Raw genomic sequence first — 23,679 nt, 5'->3', positions numbered from 1 at the left:
TGTTTGTTTATTCATTTTTAAGATTCCATTTATGAATGGAATCATATGGTATTTGTCTTTCTTAGTCTGATTTATTTCGTCTAGCACAATACCCTCCAGGTCCATGCATCTTGCCTCGGACGGCACAATCTCATCCTTTCTTGTGACTGTGTAATATTCCATGTGTATATATATCACTTCTTCCTTATCTACTCATCTGTTCACAGACACTTAGGCTGCTTCCATGTCTTGGCTGTTGTAAATAATGCTGCAATAAACAGAAGGGTGCACGTATCATTTTGAGTCAGTGTTTTCATTTTCCCTGCGTAAATACCCAATAGTGGAATTACTGGATCACATGGTGTTTCTAACTTTTGGAGGAACCCCATACTGTTTCCCACAGCGGCTGCACCAATTTACATTCCCACCAAGAGTGCACGAGGGGTTCTTTTTCTCTGCACCCTCGCCAACAGTTCTTGTTTCTTGACTTCTTGATTTTGGCCATTCTAACAGGCATAAGGTGATATCTCATTGTGGTTTTGAATTACATTTTCCTGAAGATGAGTGATGTTGAGCACCTTTTCATGTGTCCATCGGTCAGCTGGATGTCTTCTTTGGAGAAGGTCTATTCAGGTCCTCTGTCCCTTTTTAAATTGGATTACTGCATTCTTCCCAGTGCCCCTTGTTACTCGTGTACCTGCTCTCCGCTGCCAACCAGGAGGTATGGTCTGTGCTTTGTAGTCTTCCACCAGCCAATACTCATTCTGCAATCCACACACTTGAGTTGTGCTCCACCTGTCCCAGAGAGATCAGCTGTAAACTATTTTATGCCAAACAACCATCGAGAGATATCGTCTTCTAAGCAGAAATTACTTTAGAATGCTTCGTGATGAATTAGGATCAATAAAAGAACGAAACGTATTCTCCAGGTCCTTCTATATCGTCAGCTCCTTGAAGCCAGGTGTTCGTCCTCCGGCTACCGTATCTGCTTCTCCTAACATTACCTGATAAGCTTTTTACTTCAGGAATTTTTAAAAAATTGGATGGCTATAAGAATGACTGAAGTATGCAAGCTCAAGGACATGGGACCCTGTAAATGGTGGAGGTGGTAATGATGTTAATGATTTGATGGCAATGATAAAGAAAAAGTCAGTTGATAAGGAAGATTATATACATATATATCTTCAGTCCAGGTCTCTTTTTCTTAATTTCACACCTGTAAATATAGCCTGTAGGTATTTCTTCTTCTCTTTTTATTGAGGTATAATTGACATATAACGTTATATTAGTTTCAGGTGCACAACATAATGATTGAATATTTGCATCCAGTGCAAAGTGATCATCACAATAAGCTTAGTTAACATCTGTCGTCAAAGTTACAAACTTTTTTTCTTATAAGTTTTTATTCTTATGATAAGAGCCTTTGAGATCTACTCCCACAGCAACTTCCAAATACGCAATACAGTATTATTAACTAGAGTCACCATGCTGTACGTGACATCTACACATTTTCTTTCTTATAATTAGGAGTTTGGACCTTTGGGCCCCTTCATTCATTTCACCTGCCCACCCCCAGCCCCCACCACCAGTCTGTTCTCTGTATTCACGAGCTCGGTGTTTTCTTTTTAAAAATAGTCCTACTTCTGATGAACTTCAGAGTATTAGATTCTCCATAGCTTACACTAAAATCCTATTTATGACTTTACTTGCACACAACTTGTTTGTTTTTTCAATTTATTTAGCAAGTATTTGTTGGATAAGTACCAAACTCCATGGACCATTATAGAATTTGAGATACATGAATAAACAAAGTAGACAAAAATCTCTGCCTTTGCAGGACTTGCATTCTGTCAAAGACTACATAAAATAGACATTAAACCTAATAACTTAAAACATATATAAGAAGGTGCTCGTTATATACAAAAGGATTTGCAGAGTTTGGGGATGCCGACAGGCAGTGTCAGCAGGAGACGGCGTGTTCAGGGTGAGCCTCACGTAGAAGGTGAGGTTTGAGCAAAGGTCTGGAAGGAGTTGTGTGCTCGTTAGCCGAGAGTGCACCTGAGGGAGGAACGCTGGTCAGAGGGCAGAGTAATTGCTGCAGAGGGCAGAGTAATTGCTGCAGGTCAAAAGCGTGAACGAACAGCCCTTTGAGGAACAAGACAGACGTGGGCGGCTGGACCAGAGCCCGCGAGGGTGTCCCAGGCGAGGTGGTCGATGTTGTGCTGAGATGATAAGCCAAAATCACAGTAACTTAATACAACAAAAGTTAGCTTCTCTTCAGTGGTAGGTGTCCAGTGAAGGCCCTGATGGGAGCTGTTCATCAAAGTCGCTCTGGGACGAAACGGAGCAGAGATGTCATGCTGAGTCGTACATTCGTGATCAGCCCAGCAGCGGGGACCTGTTCCCGGGGTAGTAGAGCTTCTTCCTGGAAGGACAAATGATTCTTCAGCTCACGTTTCTCTAAACCAGATCAAGTCACATGGTCATATCTTAATTTAAGGGGACAGGGAAATACGATCCTAGCATATGGATACAGAGGTATGAGAATTGGAAACAGTTGATAAATGGCACTTACAATGACTATCATTCACTCTTATCATCACCAAACACTGTTCTCTTTTCCTTCCTGCACACATGCAAAAATACACTCAAGCCTCCAAGAAAGAGACATCTTCAAAGTCCACATTATTCCTGGCATCCAGCCCAGAGTCTGGGAACTCCATGTAGCATGCTTCTGTGTGTCTTAGATCCCCGAGCTCTAGAGACCTATGAACCGAAAGACGTCACCCTCCCCTCTCCACCCCTGCGACTTGCTCCTAATGGTCACTGTTGGAAATAGTCAGCCGAAGGAAGTGTAACAAGCACGAGAGAGAAGACACGAGGTCAAACAAGGATGGAAATAAGGATCGTTGTATTTGGCAAACTGGAGGCAGTTTGGGGATTGCCGAAAGCTGTTTCTGTACAGTGGCAGGGTCAAATGCCAGACTAGAGTGGGTTTAAACAAGGATGGGAGAAATAGAGTTCCTTTGAAGAATTTTTCTGTGAAGAGGAGTAAATTATATAAAAATGTACCTGGTGGGGAAAGTGGGGTTAACAAAAATTTTTTAAAGATGTTATAATTCATGGTTTATTTGTCTCCTCTTGGGAACGAGATAGTAAACAAGTGAGAACTTGATGGTCTAGAAGGAGGGGCAAATTTCTGGAGTTCTAGCCCTGAGAAGATGAGGCCGTGATGAACTCGTGGAGGTCTGGCTTTGCTCTGATGATGAGTGTTCATTTGTGGCAACGGGCAGGATGGCAGAGGACACTTCGGGCCGTGACATCGGCAGGAGGGAGAGGCGGTCACTGAAGAGGAGCCTGTAAAGTTTTCTTCTGATTGCCTTGATTTTCTCAGGAAAACGAAGTGCAAAGTTCATTAACTGACAGTGAGAGTGAAGGACGAGGTGCTGGCGGCTTGAGGAACTAGGAGATGGGCCAGTGGGAAGTACAGGACCAAGGACGGAGCGCGCAACCGCCCAGCAGCTCTGAGGGTTCGCTCGAGGTGGGTGGGGATTTGAAACAGACTAGAGTTTCCTCCAGTCCTATTGAGCTGCTTTAGGAGAGGGAGATGGTTGATAGAGAGTCGAACAAACCAAAGCTTTGATTTGCAAATTTTGGCTGAGGAAGGAAGAGGATAGGAAGGGAAAAAAAGGTAGACCAATGGATTGGAGCAGTTGAAGGATAATTAGAACCAGATTTCAAGACAAAGTCAGCTGAAAAATAAGAGGTGTGCATGTGAGAGAGATCTTTGAAACTGAGCTTAGAGAGAGGATTCGGTTGGTCAAACCAGAATTTCAAGCAGCAGTCATGAGCGGTCCTTTTTCTCATTGTTTGCATGCACTAAATAATCTTGTCAGTTTCTCCTCTTCAATGTCCATATTTCTTGAATTTGTGTTTACTTCCTATTCTATTTCTATCACTCACCAATGTAACTACAACAATTTCCTCTCTTGGCCTCTAACCTTATTCCCCTCAAATTCATTCCCACAGCAGTGGGAATACTCGTACTAACACATGTTTATCATGGCATACTTCTTGTTTAAAGATTTTATTTATTCATTCGTTCATTTACTTATTTTTAAGTGCTTTTTTGAAGTTATTTATTTTTATATTTTTTAAGTGGGGCCTGAACCCACGACCCTGAGATCAAGACCTGAGCTGAAATAAAAAGTCGGGCACTCATCCAATAAAAGCACCCAGGTGCCCCCTTTTTAAAGTTTTTATTTAAGTTCCAGTTAGTTAACATACAGTAGAATATTAATTTTGGGTGTACAATATAGTGATTCAGCACTTACATGTAACACCCTGCGCCCGTCACAGCAAGTGCCCTCCTTCATGCCCGTCAGCTGTTTCACCCAGTGCCCCCCTTCCTTTGCTCATTTGTTTTGTTTCTTAAATTCCACATATGAGTGAAATCATATGGTATTTGTCTTTCTCTGATTTACCTCACTTGGCATAATACGCTCTAGCTCCATCCACGTTGTTGCAAATGGCAAGATTTCATTCTTTTTATGGGTGAACAATATTCCATTGTATGTATAACCCATCTTCTTTATCTATTAATGGCATACTTTGGTTGAAACCATGGCACTGACTCACTCCTGCCCCAAACCCTCCATTGCCATTATTGTGAAGTTTAAACTGTTAACATGGCTTATAACTCCCAGCACGATTGCTTCACCGACGTCAAACTTTCTTCACTTTCATTTAATGTCATGTGAGATTCATTCATTCTGATTCATTTTCTATACCGTAGTATCTTCCTTTGTATGAATGGACCACATGTATTAATCTCCAACTGATACTTAGTTAGGTGCTCTCCAGTTTACTGTTACAAATAAAGCTGTTAACAACACTGTTGACTCTATCTCTTGGCCTATGTGCAAGTTTTTCTATATGTACGGAATTTCTGGAACATTATATATGTGGATCTTCAATTTACTATATATCACCTGTTTCTACTTATTATTTTTATTATTTAACTACATGTACATAGTTGTCAACAAACTGAGAAATATATACTTATGGTAAATGGAGATGCACGAAGACAAAAGGTGATACAAATGTCACCATTTTGAATCTACTGTATTGAAAATTATCTGTTCTTTGTCGTTGTTGTTGCAAAATCTTCCTTGCGAAAGACAGCAAGTCTTCAACGTGTTGTATTTACTATCAGTTATAGATTAACTGATATATTTCATATCATTTATTGAGTTACTGCTTTGCTAGGCTTTGGGAATGCAGCAGCGAATACAACACCTAAAGGAAAGAGAGATGTGGTAGAATGGGAAAATAATGAGCAATTAACAACACAATAGAATCAATAAATAATGTTTATCTTCTTTTTTTTTTCTGTCTTGAATAGAATAGTAATTTTGACACAATGTTATAACTTCCTCATTCTTACCTTCTTCTGGATTGTGAGATCCTTAAGGGCAGAGGCATAAAATTTATTTATACACCTTGTGTCTTTCACAATGACTGCAAATATTTGATGAATAAGTTTATTGCTTTCCCAGAGTAATCCTGTCTCAGAAGTTTTTATGGGAATTATCGCTGAGGAGTAAGTGTAGAACGACATGAAGTCACTGACGGGGAGCAGCTTCCCTAGACACTCCTAGCAAATCCCTGCTCAAGAAAATGCCATCCAGAAGTGAGGGCATGATTAGTCCAGTTATGCTGGGAAAGTTGAGATTTGGTGTTTTGTTTGAAAGTTCAAGAGTGAATAACGTTGTTGAGCAAATCCCCAGGCTACGGAGGAGCTCGGAGCAGCCACCGCACAGCTAAGGGAACGACAGGGGCTAAGTGGCGACAGGGGCTGACTCAAGTTAGCTCCAGTGCCATCAGTTCTTAATTGACTGTTTATCCTCTAAGGCTGATAACCCTAGAGATTGCTTCATTCTGTGAATTATAATGAAACTCTTTGGAAACTCTTTAATAGCTGCATGCCGCATGGGGAGAACATGGCAATCAGCTCTACCCGCCAAGACGCAATCCCTGTGGACGTGGAGAAGATGAGATCATTGCCATCAGCAGCCCTGTCGAAGAATCTTGTAATGAGATCTCCCGGGGCCCTGTTCCTCCTTCCAACTTTTATAAAAACTGCAGAAGTTGCAAATTGTTCTCTCACCTGCTCTAGTTTTAAATATTGCTCATGGACCTCATCATTCAGAATCCCTTAAGATTCTCCACAGTTACCCAGAGGGAATCACAGGAGTAAACGTAGCCATATTTCAGTTTTACCAGAAAGCAGAAAGGGCCTAAGAAAAACTGCTTTTTTTCAACAGATCCAAACATTTCTCATTCTTCAGTTTTTCTAGTCTACAATTCCATCTTTCTTCTCATCTCCTTTATTTTTTTATTTTTTTTTTTAAAGATTATTTATTTATTTATTTGACAGAGATAGAGACAGCCAACGAGAGAGGGAACACAAGCAGGGGGAGTGGGAGAGGAAGAAGCAGGCCCATAGAGGAGGAGCCTGACGTGGGGCTCGAACCCGGAACGCCGGGATCACGCCCTGAGCCGAAGGCAGACGCTTTAACCGCTGTGCCACCCAGGCGCCCCTTTCTCAGCTCCTTTAGAACATAACTATCAGGGTAAATAAATCGCTTGTTCAGTGAAATAATAGGCAGTTATATTTTCTTTTCACTTAGAAGACAGGACATACAGGAAAAAAAAAAAGACTTCAACCCCTGCATTTTCTTCTTAATTATTTAGATTCATTAGCTTTATGTTCATATAAAGAACTGTAAAGGGCCCCTGGGTGGCTTAGTCTAGTTAAGCGTCTGCCTTCAGCTCAGGTCATGATCCCAGGGTCCTGGGATAGAGCCCCACATCGGACTCCCTGCTCAGCGGGGAGCCTGCTTCTCCCTCTGCCCCTCCCCCTGCTTGTGCTCTCTCTCTTTGACAAATAAATAAATAAAATCTAAAAAAAAAAAGAAACAAAATATTTAAAGGTAGAAAACAATGTATTATTATATCTGGTTTCTTCCATACTTATTCACACAGTTACCTTGAAAAAAGAAGAAAATTGAGATGATTTGTTTTTTTGAAAACTACTAGTTTGTACAAAAATACTTACGGTAATGCTATGTTTACAGGTTCCCTCTGAGCCTACAGAATCAAAGAGAAGTTTAATTTAGAGGGATCAGACAAAGATCTAGCGGAAACTGTGCTAGATTTTATCAACTGAATTGTGATTTGGTCTCAGTGCTACAAATCATTTTCCTGTTTTGATTTTGAAAATGTTTTTCTCTACCTAAATGTCAATTTGTGAAAGAGGCAAAATAATTTATCACCTACCAAATTCCTGGGTGGTGTGAGGAAACGAAGGAGTGCTGAACGTAATTCTACCGCTCCATTGCGGCGGGTCAGAAGACTGAGCCGCTGGAGCGCTCTCGGTCCGTGGGATCGTCTGTCCCGAAGAGGGAATCATGGGCTGTATAAAATACGCACGTGGCCAGTCCCAGTAACGTTCACGCTGTAAGAGTGAGATGCAAAGATACATACTCTTTGTGAGGTTAAGATTGTTCTGGAGTCAAACCTAAATATCAAACTCAAGCGGAATTATTTTTATTCACTTCCAAATTTTTATTTAACTCTTTTAAGTGCTTAAAGTAACATAATCATGGCTATATGTTACATTTCTATATAGTTGTATGTTAACATTTTTTTAATTTGAAAAAATGAAGATTGAAAATTCATCTCCTCCAAACACCAATTATCTTTGCATATTTATGTAAACATGGAAGTGAAAATGCACTATATCTGAAATTGTGAACACAAATTTTTAAGTTTAATGTATTTTATATATTTAACATAATTGTATTTTAATAATTTTATTAATTTTAACATGTTTTAAAATAGAATTTCTATTTAATATGATTTTATATGGTCAATATACTTAATAAACATATTTAAAATATTTCATATATAATATACTTGAAATATACTTCATATATTTTGTTTCCATATCAATTTCATATCAATTCTGTATCAGTAGCAATATCAACACACACGCCACATTTTTTGTGCAATTTTTTTATGTTATGTATTTTACTACTGTGCAAACATTTACTTAATTATTATTCAGTCAATGGACATTTTAGTCTGTGTCCTTTTTTAGCCACAATATAACTGATATATACATACAGATTATAGATCAATATAGAGATATATATCTATCTTTTTACACGCCTATGGAAGCAATCCTAATAATAAATTTCAGGAATTGGAATTAGTGGGTCAAAGACTTGTACATTTGCCAAATTTAAATTTGGTAAAACTATTCTCCAAAAATTTAAGCCTGATTTACATTCCCGCATAGAGCATATGAGTGCCATCCTCTCATACCCTCACTGATAGGATATGACCAAACTGAAAATATCTCATTGTTTTAATTTGTATTTATTTAATGATAAATGAGATTGAAAAAGTTTTATGTATTTTGGGATCATATGAATTACAATTTCACTACATTTTATTTCATCCTTTTCCCATTATCTTATCCAGGCAAGTGTAACCCTTATCTGAAAAACCATATTTGTGGGAAAAAGCCCTTTGGTACTAAAAATATTTGCTTTGTTCCAAATATGTGTTGTAGCTATTTTGCTATTTTCAAAAATGGTTAGCGGGCTTTATCTGAGGACTCATTAACCATTGCAGTCAGTCATTGGCTGTAATGCTTCGTTCCTACATTTTTTTTACTTCATTATTATTTTTATAACTATAAAATACCATTTTAAACCCAGATAATTTATATATATGTTTTGCTTTGGAAGTGGGTTTTTAAGGGTTGGTCATGAGTTTCAAATAACATCAGTTTGGGGAAGACGCGTGAGCTGGAATGTGTCACATCAGTGAATATGATTTATGGTTACTCTTAGGCGACCATCACTCTGAGAAGAATGTCTCTAGTCCTTGATTTCACTGGTTGCAAGAGATGATGTTATCATTTTGGAGTTTCTTGGAGGGCAATTTTACCTTCTCCAAAGGGTAATCAGTGTGGTTTCCATTTTTTTGTTTGACTATAATTTAAAGAACATCAATCAATCAAATTCTAAGTATTTATTTTATGTTTACCATATTCCAGGAACTTTAACCGATCTAAGTCAAAATAAAAGTTACAAATCAAATGACAAAGAGAAACTTGACATACTCTTTTGTGTTATCCTTTTGAAAATTACATAAAGATGGAAAGAAGACTTCAGAATTAGACTTTCCCCAGAAAATAGACTAGATCTCATTTCAAGGATAAATAGGTGTTCAGAAGCTATTCATATTTGCACTGTATTACCAACTTGAATTTTTTCCTCACCAAACACCAGAAATAGTTAACCACAAAAATAAAATATCAAATTTTGAGGATGTGACCCCAGATAGAAACCAAGAAAAGAATCTAAGAGTTTTGATTCCTAATCATTTGGTTTTATTCCAAGATTTCCCCTGAGAATATATTCGTCTAGTCTCTTCTGTGGCCCTGGTAATTACCCAAAGGAGTACGCAATCCCTGTGATCTCAACAAGGAAACGTGTTATGTCAACCTCTAGGCACCATCTTTGATGCTAAGAAATTAGTCCTCCATTTTTTCTATCTGGGTCTATAAGAGCACTCACATCTATGTTGGTTATCTTCAGGGGCCAGCAGGAAGTCTTTGCCTTGGGGTTTTGGTTAAAGGCTCCTTTTAACCCCCTGAAGGCTGGGTATTTGGCCCAAATGGTGGGCAGACAGGGGAAGAATGCTAATGCTATTTTTCTATTACAATTGCCTCTTCTCTTTATAATTTAACTACCCTATGGCAATTACTCCATTTTACTTTTCCTCTGAGGTGGGGATATATCATTACTCTATCACTTTAGCCAAATCATCGGAAAAATCGCACAGCTTTTACAACTCTTCAGGAACAACCTAGAATCTAACGCATGAGGTCAGCTCAGGGCTTGATGTCATCCCCTTTCTGGACAGTTGAGATCTTTGTAACGACTTCTGTATGACTTCTGGTGCATTCGTCTCACATCACGCTCTTGTTATTTTCTACTTATATTAACTGCACAATCTTCCATAAAATCCCAGGTAACAAATCTCAACCTGAGGAAAAAACATTACTATGTGTTCTCCCTAAATCCTTTGGGAAAGTTAAAGCCAGGTAAGCCTCAATGATTAGAGAAAATTAAGAAAACTCTTTTACTTTGAATGTATTTGACTGCGGAAAATAAATTTACTATAAGAACTTTGAAGCTGAGAAGTTTTCACCAAAGATAAGCTCTTTATTTGAAAATTAAAATATTCGTGACAACAATTTGAGTTCTACTCTGCTTTATTTTTTCCCAGTTTACTAGTTGCATATATGTTTATTAATTGAAGCAGCCCAGGATTCTCTACATCACACAGCAGAGTAGATATTTTAACATGTCCACTTAAAAATTTTAGTCTTGCTCTTTTTGCTATTATCAAAGAATCAGCATGACAAAGGGTCTGAGTTACACTTATTTCCTTCCTCCTGCTACGCTGTCGTTTTCATACTTGTCTCTCTTTCTTTGTGAGGTCACTATTATCCTAGTACCCTCTATTCCAATTATGATTCTGTCTCTAATGAATCAGCTCTCTTTATTCTTCTTAGCCATATTAAAGTCAATCTTTTTCAATTTACTTTTTAAAATTACTCTCTGCACCACAGTGTCCCTCCTTCTCTCTCCATTATCCATATGGCCATGCATCTCTCTTCTGCAAGCTAATCACTTTGTTTCAATGTTTCTAAAAAACTACCAGAAGACAAATATATTCAAAGTTGCCATTTTATTGCTGGACAGAATATCTTCCCCAATCCTCGGATTCTATGCTACAAAAGTCTTTTTCTTTCAAAGGGGTGTAAGAGACCTGAGTTGACAGCATTTCATAGGAATAAGTAAATATTTAGTAGATCCAATTATAACCTAAGTAAAAAGGTAGCACTGACACTATGAAGTAACCGCAGACTTACAGCACCTTGATAAGAATATCCAGGGGCGCCTGGGTGGCTCAGTCAGTCGAGCGTCTGACTTCAGCTCAGGCCCTGAGCTCAAGGTCCTGGGATCCAGTCCCACATTGGGCTCTGTACGCAGTGGGGAGTCTGCGTGTTCCTCTGCCCCTCTCCCTGCTTGTGCTCTCTCTCGAATAAGTAAATAAAATCTTTGAAAAAAAAAATATATATAATATCCAGGCCATGATAGGCAGTAGTTTCCCTGTACTTCGTGTTTTTCAAATCATGTCTTGGATACTGAACTCAGCCCTGGTTGTCACAGTTCCAGAAAGTCATTGTCAACAATGAGAGTATGTGGAAGACGGTTACAAGGTGGTAACAGACTTGATAATCTTGTTATAGGAAGAATCGTGGTGGAAAATTAAACATCTTGGCCTAAAGAAAATTTGGGTTTCTTTAGCTTAAAATATTTAAATGGCTATCACATGAAGAGAGATTAGATATGATGTCTATTCAATAAAGGTGAAATACTTTGTTTTATGAATGAGAAAGAAACTTCCTACTTAATAAAAGGAAGATGATTATAAGCTGGAATTTTCCAACAGTGAAATAATTTGTGTTCTGCGTTTGAACAAGTGATGAATGGCTTATATGGCTGGGCAGAAGCTATCCTAATATAGGATGGGTTGCTAGACTTGACGGCTTCTCTGTTCCTTAAAATTCCTGACATTCACTGGTTTTCAGAAAATATAGATCAAGTATTCATTTTATTCTTACCAGGTATACAGACGATGTGAAAGGAGGACAATGGAAAGATGCAATGACAGCGCAGAGTATGGCTTTATCTTGTTGGGCTTCTCTGACCGTCCCAAGCTGGAGCTGGTGCTCTTCATAGTAAATTTCGCCCTGTATTCAGTGGCCGTGTTGGGAAATTCAACCATAATCCTTGTGTATATATTAGACCCCCGACTTCATACCCCGATGTACTTCTTTCTGGCCAATCTTTCCTTCCTAGATCTCTGCTTCAGTACTAGTTGTATCCCGCAGATGCTGGTGAACCTCTGGGGCCCTGACAAGACCATCAGCTACGCCGGCTGTGTGGTCCAGCTTTTCTCCTTCCTCTCCGTGGGGAGCGTCGAGTGCATCCTCCTGGCCGTGATGGCCTACGACCGATACGCGGCAGTCTGCAAACCCCTGCACTATCTGGTCATCATGCACCCCCAGCTGTGTTTGCGACTGGTGGCTGTGGCCTGGGGCAGCGGACTGGTCAACGCCATCGTCATGTGCCCACTCACCATGACGCTGTCCAGATGCGGCCGGCGCCGGGTCAACCACTTCCTCTGCGAAATGCCAGCGCTGATCAAGATGGCTTGTGTGGACGCGCGCGCAGTGGAGATGCTGGCCTTTACCTTCGCCATTCTCATCGTGCTGCTGCCGCTCGCCCTCATTCTCGTCTCCTACGGCCACATCGCCGCAGCCGTGCTCAAGATGAGGTCCGCGGCCGGGCGCCGGAAGGCGGTCAGCACCTGCAGCTCGCACCTCACCGTGGTCTCCTTGTTCTACGGGAGCATCACCTACATGTACATGCAGCCAGGCAACAGCGCCTCCCAGGACCAGGGCAAGCTCCTCACCCTCTTCTACAACCTCGTGACGCCCACGTTGAACCCGCTCATATACACCTTACGGAACAAAGAGGTGAAGGGGGCGCTGACAAAGGTTCTGGGGAGGCAGCACTGAACAGGAGCACAGTGGGCTCAGTTATGCGGTCCCAGGTGAAAAAATCTTTTTTCAAACACTACCATTTACTTCGTGCTTGTAATAAAATTAGCCCACGTGTCAAAGCCTTGGGTTTTTAAAAATATGTACCCCATATGTACCCAAAGGGTATCCAGAGTCAAGAGGAACCAACCATAGCCATGCGTAATATGCATCTATCTCAGCAAAATAATATTTAGTAAAAAGAATTAAGTCTTAGAAGAACAGTGAAATGATTTTCACATAGGTATAAAATAAACATGTGTTAAAGATTTTATTCCACTCAATTAGTGAAGGAATCTGGCAACCTTAACAACCAGTTTAAAAAAAAAAGTCAAGGGGCTCCTGGCTGGCTCAATGGGTGGAGCCTCTCAGGGTTGTGAGTTGGAGTCCCACCTCGGGCACAGAGATTACTTAAAAACATAAAATCTTATAAAAATAAAAAAATAAAAAGTCAAAATCACAAATTTATAAGAAGTGAAGAAATGTTGAAATGAATTTGCAAAAGGACAGAAAAAATTGCTGCTTTTGCTGTGAGGAAAGAAGCCAATTCCATTTCCACCTGACAGAACTGAATTCACATGTCATTGACAAGAGTTATTTTGCATTGCTCTCAGTTAATCTATAATTTATAATTAATAATGATAAATAATATGTAATGTAAACAGAATCAGAATCAGGTAACCTAAAGGGTATCCTCTAGAGTCTAGACAATGCATAATTTTCTACTGAAACATAGTTTTCCCCTACAAAGTAAACTATGTCTTATTTATGTTATAAAACTAACTATACAGTCTCAAGCCTCTTAATGAAAGGATGCAGGTATTTTCATCCTGATTTTTTTAAAATGACAAAACTGTGGTTTATAGATCCTATGTAAATTATTCCAGGCTATACAGAAGATAGTGGGGTTCAGAAGTGATGTGTGCCAGTCTGAACCTTTGCTGTTATCCACTGAATAATACTGCTTTTGCTACCCAGTGTATGATGCGTGTACAGGTCACCCAAGAATCAGCCCCAGCCTGCTTTCTTTGCTCACTGTGCAGTCATCCCAGCACGCTGGATATGCTGCAGACCCTGTGAGGGAATTCTAGCATTCAGAAATTCACTCATTTTTCTTTAACTGTTAATACCATGACATCATCCCTTCCCACAGTGCCCATGCAAATCCCCTGTCCAAATCTTTCCCATGCTACAGTGGTTAGCTTAAATTCACATGATATCTGTAACATTATCTGAGTCTCTTTGATTTAAAAATGCTGTCCCTCGGGGCGCCTGGGTAGCGCAGTCGTTAAAGCGTCTGCCTTCGGCTCAGGGCGTGATCTCAGCGTGCCGGGATCGAGTCCCACATCGGGCTCCTCTGCTGTGAGCCTGCTTCTTCCTCTCCCACTCCCCCTGCTGTGTTCCCTCTCTCGCTGGCTGTCTCTCTGTCACATAAATAAATAAAATCTTTAAAAAAAAAAAAAATGCTGTCCCTCCTTTTAACCAGTTGCATGTTTATACACTGAAATGACAGTTTTTCTAGTTAATATTATTATATTTAATATATCTCCAATTAGTCTATAAATTCCTTGATCATAAGGCTATTATTTTTTAATCCTTTTTAGCACCATTTCAGGTATGAAGTTGTTATTAAAATGCCTTGGAGATAGTAAGCAATCAGTAATAGCTTGGGATGATTGTTAATTTTAACTGATTAATTACTCCAGAAATCAGTCCTTCACTGTAAGTGATGCACTAATTCTGTCTGTTCTTCAAGATTACAAGTGGATCTGTCACAACATACAGTCTGAGTTTACATTTGCTGTCAAATGTTTTATAATTTTTTTCTTAATTCACTGTAAACTCTATGATAAGAGAGGAAAAAAGCCATTAAGGAATCTCTATGTGTATCAAAAGTCATCCCCAACTTTTAGGGGACAACCTTTTCTCCTACATATGAATCATAAACTCGAGGGGAATTACGGTGAATTCTGCTACAGTCTGGAGGCTGTTTGTATGGTAACAACAGTTCGGAATTTTAAACTTCTTCAGGTTGACCTAAGAAAAGTATTTCTCCCCTCCTCGTTAAAATGATTTTCTTCCATATAATGCCTTCAAAGTTCCCCTTTCATTATTCCTTATTTGTTACTCATTTCCCATTGTTAATTGATTATTAAAACCCGTGAAAATATTTTTTTTAAGAGAGAGGTCTGCACGAGCAAACAGGGGAGGGGCAGAGGGAGAAAGAGAATCCCAAACCAAATCTCAGGACCCTGAGATCATGACCTGAGCTGAAATCAAGGGTCTGTGCTTAACTGACTGAGCCACCCAGGTGCCCCTGTCTTGACATAATTTATTGGGAGTATTCTTAAGACAGAATAAAAAAGAAAAAGGTTTATTTCGCTTCGAGAGGTCTAACATCAATCTGAAGTAATTTCTAGAAGTATAACAGAACAAATGTGAATGTGGAATGAGTATCATACACCTATTATAAATTATATGAATATTTTTATCATATATAATCGCCCTTTCATTCCTCACATACTCCCTGAAGACATGCTCAGGATTTTTCACAACAAACTACTTGACTGTGTCTCTACTGTGGTACCAAAGCAATTCTTCTGTTGGACCTCAGTTTTTACTCTGTTTAGAAGTGTTTAAGAAAAAAGATAAACAAATTCAAACTTCTTTTCACTTAAGAATTTTATTGTCTTAGGGGATCATTTTTAAAAAAATAGCCATTCAAAGGAATGAGTCCATAATATGAGAATGTCACTCATTATTATGAGGCTTGCTAAAAATAATATTTATCAACTTGAGAAGAAAGGAGGGCTCACAAAACTCCACAGATACAGCTATTCACACCCATTCTGTGTGAAATTAAATATCACAGTTGCAATTGATAAGAAAATTTAAATTTAAAAATATACTTACTTTTAAGTATAAAAAATAACTTCCTTCTGATATTCTGTTAAAAATGCACTATTTTCTTTTTTTATGATTATGAAGAAAACCTTTTTTATTTTGCTTTGTGTGATTGATAGTTTCTGAAAGTCCAGAATTGATGGGCAATCTGAAAAGCAAAAATCTCTATCATAATTTTTCTAGCATATTTTTTCTGCCGTATTTTTAATGCATGAACTAGTGTTATCGCCATGCAGACTATGCCCCGTGTTAGGGGAGTATGGCAGGCTTCTTTACAAATGTTATCTAAAGAGTCCCAGTGGAGACAGTCACAGAAAAGTAAAATGAGAAATTTCACTGTTCTATGACATCAAACATGTGCTTACCCAAGGTAACAAAAACGTTGAATTCCTTGGAAAATTGTCAGCCAGATGACTTCTTAGGGACTTCACGCAGGCGTCTTCGTGGAAGCTCTGGATGGTCAGCACCCCCCAGACGATACGCCCCCTGTGGTCTGCCATTTCTGTCAACGACTGTCGCAGGAAGGGCAGGTGTCCTTTGTGCAGGTTTGAAGGTTCTGTAAGGTGGAGCCTTTCTTTTTCTTTTTTAAGATTTTATTTTTTTTATTTACTTATGTGAGAGAGAGAGTGAGAGAGCACAAGCAGTGGGGGAGGAGCAGAGAGAGAGGGAGAAGCAGACTCGCAGCTGAGCGGGGAGCCTGATGTGACCTGAGCCAAAGGCAGACGCTTAGCCTACTGAGCCAGCCTTTCTCCCTCCCGGAGACGGCCTGCTGTAATTTGCCCGCTGAAAACAAGCTGCAGTTATGTTCTTGGGACACTTTCCTGACACAGGTGGCCTGTGACTTCAGTATCAATTAGGTCAACATGGTTGACAGTGTCCAGAACATCTGTGTCTTTACTGATTTTTTTTTGTCTAGTTATAGCAATTGCTAAGAAATCAACTAACACGTATGTTAAAATATCCAGCTACGACTGTGAAATTGACTATGTCTCCCTTTAATTTCATCAAATTTTGCTTAAAAAATGACACAGATGATAGGTTTATTCTTGTATAAGTGAATAAAGATGTTGCCTGACCTATTTTGGCAAAATAGTAGATTTGTTGCACTCATTTGCTGATGAATGTTGGCTGTAACCGCAAATCATGTATATTTGAAATGTATTCTAAAATATCACCTCTGGCCTAGTTCTTTTGAGGCTGACCAAGTTGACGGCATCAAGGGAATAGTTATGGATCTGTTGGGATACACAGATGAAAATTTCTGGCCCCGCTGGCACAGAACCCCTCGAAGACCGTGAATAAACAGTACAGTGGATCCTTGAACAATGGGGGCTGAGGAGTACGGACACCCTGATGGGGTTGAAAATCTGCATATAATTTTTGGCTCCCCTAAGGGCTGACTCCTAACAGTCTCCTGCTGACCGGAAGCCTTACCAATAACATCAACAGTCCATTAACACGTACTGTATATGTTACGTGTATTTTATACTTATCCTCACAATCAAGTAAGCTAGAGAAAAAATATTAAAGAAATCATAAGGAAGAGAAAACACATTTGCAGTCCTGTACTGTCTTTATGGAAAAAAGTCCATGCGTAAGTAAACCCATCCAGGTCAAACCTGTGTTGTTTGAGAGTCAACTGTATAAAGATTTCATCATTATAACATTTTCTGACTTAGGAGTATAATCTATACGTATGTCGGAAGTCACTTTGAAGTCACTGCAAATGATCAGTCCAGGTGGGACTCCTTTTATATTTGATTCAAACACCTTGTGATTAAACTGTCTAATCCTTAAACACCTCAGTTTATTTTTTATTTTTTTAAGTTTTTATTTTAATTCCAGTTAGTGAACATAGAGTAAACACCTCCGTGTGATTCCTCATTTGTTTGCAGTGATTTCCTTTTCAAAAGCTGGATACAGGTTTCCATGAAATTACAAAATGCCCCAGAAATTAAGAAAACGTTTCTCCTTCTAAATAGACTGTTGTCATTAATTTCTCATGGTGCATATAGTAATTGTTAGCGTCCAGATTTAACCCCGGATCTCAAAAAATATCTCTTTTCCTTCCTTTCTACTCTTTAACTTTTATTTTCCTTCAATAAAGAGCAGTGGGAAGAGCACAGATCATTTATTTACTGAAACTTAGAATTGAATCCTAGCTCCGTCGTATTTTAAATGTGTATCCTTGCTTATGCTGCTTAACCTCTTTGATTCCTAGGTTATTTAGCTGTAAAATATGAATTATTCTACAAATCTAATGGGGTTGTTTAAACAGATATTCATACTGTGTTTACATTAATGTGTTTGTTTTAACTATTAAAAGGCAGGGCGATTGCGTGGTTGTTTGAAAGTGTAGGCGGTTGAGAAGAGCAGCCGGTGAGGGAGGCTCATGTGTAGTGGGGGAGACAGTGGGCCAGCCCAGGACCGAGGGTGACCGTGGGCCCCCCGCCCCCAGGGTGCGCAGCTGCTTGGCCTCCTGGTCAGAACGCACCCTTAGCTGGAGGAAACTCACAGCCTCCTTCCTCTGAACAGAGGTAACTCCCAGATGTTGACTCTTCCTCCTTTAAGTCACCAAAACTCTGAACAAATGGTTAAATTGCCCTAAAATGGTTTTGGAAAGATTCAACAGCATTGCCAAATTATTTCCACTTTGAGTCTAAACTTAAGTCTATAAACTTTGCTAATATTATTAATTTAAGAGTCATGATGTTAGCTAATTTGATTTTCTTGTTTTATTTTTTTTAAGATTGTATTAATTTATGTGAGAGAGAGATTGAGAAAACGAGTGGGAGGAGAGGCAGAGGGAGAGGGAGAAGCAGGGTTCCCGCTGAGCAGGGAGCCGGATGCGGGGGTTCTATCTCACAACCCTGAGATCACAACCTGAGCCGAAACCAAGAGTCAGATGCTTAACCAACTGAACCAGACACCCCCAGGAACTGTACATTTTTGAGGAGAATCTTCTTATCTGAAAGCTCATACTACATTATCTTTATTCGTATAATATCAGTTCTGTGAACAAGGATAGAAATACCAGACTTTGTAGTCCAGTGGGGGAGACGCAATAGGCCCTGCCTTAACTTTCCCTCGGGTTCACCGAGAATATAGTAACAAATATAAAAGTTGATACCCCTGATAACCGGGTAATAACCCACTCTAAATGCAACACCGCTCTAGAGTCGCCCTGGGCCACAGCCACTTGTCAGTTTGGGTTCAAAGAGAGGACTTCCAGGAACTACTCATTTCTGCTCTGATGTCTGGGGCCTCAGAAAGGATGGCTGAAAAGGTGGAAAATGGCTGTCACAGCTCACATGGGGCCATATGTGTGGGACCTCATTTCTTCTTCATGTAGCATCTTTTGGGAATAAAATATTCAATATGCTCTTTCACAGACGTGCCTGGTGCTTTGTCTGCCACAGGAGAAGTAGCTGGCTGCTTCCTGGGAGCCCTCCTTCTCCACCAAGTAGTCTTAGGGTAGTTAGACTTCTAACATGCTTGCTGGCTTCCTCTAATGCGAGGGTTCTAAAAACACCATGGTGGAAGCTTTGAACTTTTTATGACCAACACTCCAAAGTTCCAGAATGTCTACTTTCACAGCATTCTTTTGATCAGGTGAGTCACGAGGCCACCAATCCAGATTCAAAGGGGGAAAGGAAGAACACATCCTTTCTATTATTAGGGGAATGGCATGACGTGTGCATGGGGAAGAAATTGGTGAACATCATGGAGACAATCTACCACAAGCTTGGAAAAGAGAACACAGAAAAATGTCTTCGTGGCCTTGGTAAACAAGGACTTCAACAGGACACAAAAAATACTAAAAAGATAAGAAAAAAATAAGTTAGAATTTATCAAAACTTCTGATTATCAAAAGACACTGTTGAGAACATCAAAGGGCAGGCTACTGAGTATTGGAGAAAATATCTGCCCTCCATATACCCGACAGAAAGACTCCTATCCTGAACCTATAAAGAACTCCAGCATCAATCCTAACAAGAAAAATATCAAAAATTTTTAAAATGAGTAATTAACTAGAACAAGAACTTTACAAAAAGAGATCCAAATGGCTGACAAACATATAAAAAGATTCTCAACTCAGTACTCATCCAAAAAAGTGCCGTACATTCTTACTATGAGTAATGGCTAAAAGTCCAAGGAAGACAACACCAAGTGGTGGTGAAGATGTGGAGTGACTCGATCTCTCCTGCTCCGCTGGTGGGAGTGCAGTTCGGAAAGCTGTTTGGCAGTTCCTATGAAAGTTAGCATACACCCTATCAGTTATGTATGGCCACATTAACTAACCATCTCACAGCTTAGGGGCATAAAGCAGTAATTCTTTAATTGGTTCATGATTCTCTGGATCAGCAGCTTGGGCTGAGTTCAGCCAGATGGTTCTTCCACTAGTCTTGTTCAGGGGAGACGAGACTGGGGAATGGCACTACAGTACTATGGCTTGTTTGGGACCAGATAGTCTACAATGACTTCACTCATATGTCAAGTGATGGCTGCTGATTACATGTCTTCACCAGACTAACGCAGGCTGCTTCACATGGCATCGGCGTTCCAAGAGGACCTTCCCTTTTCAAATTTCTGTTTATGTCATGTTTGCAATGTCCCATTGGCCAAAGCTACTCGCATAGCTGATGTGTGGGGGAACTATAAGGTGTGGATTTAGGGAGGAGGCCATTACTTGACAATATATCATCTGCCTATTCTCTGACCTCAAAATTCATTCCTCAGCATATATTCAATAAGAATAAATGTGTTTGTCCACTGAAAACTTACACCGTATCTACTGACTGTCCAGTTCCCCCAAGACCTCTACACACAGCTGTTGGTCAAGCAAAGCTGAGTTTATCACTCCCACCCCAGAAATGGAAAATACTCTCTTGACAGTGCTATTGGAGTCTCAAGGGGGAAAAACTAAGGAAGGATATTTATAAGGTTTTCAGATCTGGAATGAGTGATTATGAGATGAACCTTGCAAAACAGAGAATTGTTGTTTGGGCAGAGCTTAAAAATAGTAGATTTGGGTTGGTGGGCACAGCAAGGCAAAAGTCTTGAAGGAAAGCTTGATAAGTGAGCTGTTCCACTGATATTTCTTGGAGCAAGCAGCTGTTATTATCGCTTGGTCTCAATGTTGTTTAAAATAGGGATTGGAACCTTGCAGGTGCCGCTGCTCACGAGCCCCAGCCGGGCCCAGCCCCGGTCAACCCTGCCATGTTCTCTGACATCACTGTGGAGCACAAGCCCTTGGGCTGCGTCTCCCTCCAGCTGTTTGCAGACAAATTCCAGACAGCAGAAAAGTGCTCTGGGCGCCCGGATGGCTCAGTCGGTTAAGTGGTTAAGCATCTGACTTCCGCTCATGTCATGATCTCAGGGTCCTGGGATAAGCCCTGCGTGGGGCTCTGCACTCAGCGGGGACTCTGCTTCTCCCTCTGCCCCTTCCCCCCCCCCCCCCGCTCATGCTCTTTCTCTCTCAAATAAATAAAATCTTTAAAAAAAATAAAACTTTTGTGCTCTGAGCCATGGGGAGAAAGGACTTGGTTCTAAAGGTTCCTGCTTTCACAGGATTATTTCGGGATTTATGTGCCAGGGCGGTGACTTCACACACCACAATGGCACTGGCAATAACTCCATCTGTGGGGAGAAGTTTAAGGATGAGCATCTCATCCTGAAGCATACGGGTCCTGGCATCTCATCCATGGCAAATGCTGGACCGAACATGAACGGTTCCCAGTTTTTCATCTGCATTGCCAACACTGAGTGAGATGGCAAGCGTGTGGTCTTTGGCAAGGTGAGAGGGGGCAGGGATGTTGTGAAATATGGAGCACTTTGGGTCCAGGAAAAGGCAAGACCAGCAAGAAGATCACCACTGCTGACTGTGGACAAACCTGGTAAATTTGACTTGTGTTTTATCTAAACCACCGGACTATTCCTTCTATAGCTCAGGAGAGCACCCCTTCACCCCCATCTGCTCGAACGTCCTATACTCTTTGTGCTCTCGCTGCAGTTCTATGGGCTCCATATTCTCCTTACTCCCCTGCGAGTCTAGCTGGATTGCAAAGTTAGGTTTAGGATTATGAAATAAAAACTAGACAAAAACAAAAAATTAAAATAAAATAAAATGGGGAATTGAAAAGTGTGTCTGGTCCCCATTTAATGCAGGGACAAAAAATTATGGCTTTAGTACTCCCCCCACAATTCAACAGTTTGGCATTCTGATATCAGTCAGTGAGAGTGAGGACGTAAAGCAGCTCGCTATTGATTCGTGGGTTTCTTCTGTGTCTTTTTTTTAACAGTGCTCTCTAAATGTCATATATGTTTCTGGTTGTAGGAAGTAATCAGTCTTAGTAAGTGGGAATTTTTAAACTCTGCGTTTCATGTTTTGAAGTCAAATTGTATTTTATCCCAATTCTTTTACAGTTCCTGAAGCAGCCGTAGGACCGTGCTCAGCTGTAACCGACAGAACTGTTTCTCCCCCATACTCCTGAAAAGTACTGACCCTTTTAGTCCTTCCGGTTTAATGGCTGAAAGCGAGTGTTATAAATTAATAACTTCTTACGAGATTGAGTACATTATTTGGTGTTAAGTAGAAAAGGCCCCAGTAATTTCGTCCTTGTTACCCTGCACAACTTTTCACCTCACATAGTCTCATAAATGTTACCTTGCAGGATACTAACTGATGTCGAAAAGCCAAAATCATTTCAGGACTTTAATGTTAATTAAGTAACTTAGCAAATGTTAATTTATTAGATGCTGCTGAAGACACAGTGTGGAGTAGCTCTCACGTTCTCTGCTCTCTGAGAACTACTAGGCCCACACAAATCCGCCTACAAATCCATAGGTACGATTTGCCGTAGCAACAGTTGTACTAATAGCTAACGGTTGAACGTACTGCACGCCAGGAACTGTTCCAGGCTCTTCATATATTGAATTATCTAATTCTCACCAAAAATATATGATTTAGTCCCTCTTGTAGATATTTTTACAGAGGAAAGAACGGTGGCACAGAAAGGTTAAGAACGCTGACTATGATCCCACAACTAGGTGGCAGAGTTGTGTTTGACTCCAGGCCACGTAGGTCCACGTTCCTGAACACAATCCTGTTCTCACTCTCCGAGTTCCCTTCGAAAGTCCTGGAAGCGCTCCATATAAAAGCTATGACTGCAAAGTATAAGATGTTGTAGTAAGGTGTAGGTGTGGCTAAGTGAGACATTGTGATTAAGGGAATTAAACTGTTGATTATTAAAGGATGAGGTGGCATTATTCAGCTAAAGAAGCAGAGAGAAAATGAGTACAGTTTTAGAAAAACAGGCTTCAAGCAGAGGGGTGGGAAAAAGGTTTACCTGTCAAAGAACTTGGACACGGGGAGTGTGGGCACAGTGGGGAGACAGGTGACATTGGGGGAGTAGGTAGGAATCTCATCGCACAGGACTCAGGAGCATGTTAAGGAGTTTATATTTCAAGTATAACAGAAAGCCACTGAGATAACAGGGATAACATGATAATAATGCATCTGTAAATAGCACTCCAATTGCAGTGTGGAGACACTCCCAACATATGGATGTGGGCTCCAATAAATTTATACCTGGGTATTAAAGAGTAGAGTTGACATCTTTTCAGGATCAGCTCCAGGGGTCGCTAGACTGTTTATCTCATTTTGAGGACTTCCAGGGACAAAGCCCTCAAGATTTCCTGACCTGGATATCTAAGAAAGCCTGAAGTCTCACTCAAGCCATCCGTCTGCTTGTTGCAACAGTTAGCTCTGACAGGTAGAGTGGACATTTTGAGGTTAAGAGCAGAGATAAAATGTTAAACTAGTAACTTTCCACGAATCCTCATTAGTTTTTCAACAAAGTGACACGGAAAGATTGACATTAAATGGTTTCAAAGGCACAGCAAACATATGCAAAATAATAATAATAATAATAATAAAGAGTTCAAATATAGCTGCAGACAAGTTTAAATTAAGATTCTAGGGGCGCCTGGGTGGCACAGTCGTTAAGCGTCTGCCTTCAGTTCAGGGCGTGATCCCGGCG

At 40.2% G+C, this 23,679-nt stretch overlaps 1 protein-coding gene and 1 pseudogene across 1 annotated transcript; both read left to right on the top strand.

Moving 5' to 3' along the window:
• The first annotated feature begins 11,782 nt into the window (after positions 1 to 11,782).
• Positions 11,783 to 12,860, top strand: LOC103665106 (putative olfactory receptor 2W6). The gene has a single exon (XM_008693026.1). It carries the CDS (start codon positions 11,783 to 11,785, stop codon positions 12,710 to 12,712), a length of 930 nt encoding a protein of 309 aa, XP_008691248.1. The 3' UTR covers positions 12,713 to 12,860.
• Positions 12,861 to 19,336: 6,476 nt separating this feature from the next.
• Positions 19,337 to 21,538, top strand: LOC103665208 (annotated as a pseudogene).
• The last annotated feature ends 2,141 nt before the right edge of the window (positions 21,539 to 23,679 follow it).

The sequence above is a fragment of the Ursus maritimus genome, unplaced genomic scaffold (genome assembly GCF_017311325.1).
Source record: "Ursus maritimus isolate PB19 unplaced genomic scaffold, ASM1731132v1 scaffold_30, whole genome shotgun sequence".
Classification (NCBI taxonomy): domain Eukaryota; kingdom Metazoa; phylum Chordata; class Mammalia; order Carnivora; family Ursidae; genus Ursus; species Ursus maritimus.
The sequence above is the reverse complement of the archived record's forward strand: the minus strand, read 5'-3'. Positions and strand labels throughout refer to the sequence as shown.

Coding starts and splice junctions, on each gene's coding strand:
- LOC103665106 (XM_008693026.1), top strand. CDS start 11,783: ATGGAAAGATGCAATGACAGCGCAGAGTATGGCTTTATCTTGTTGGGC.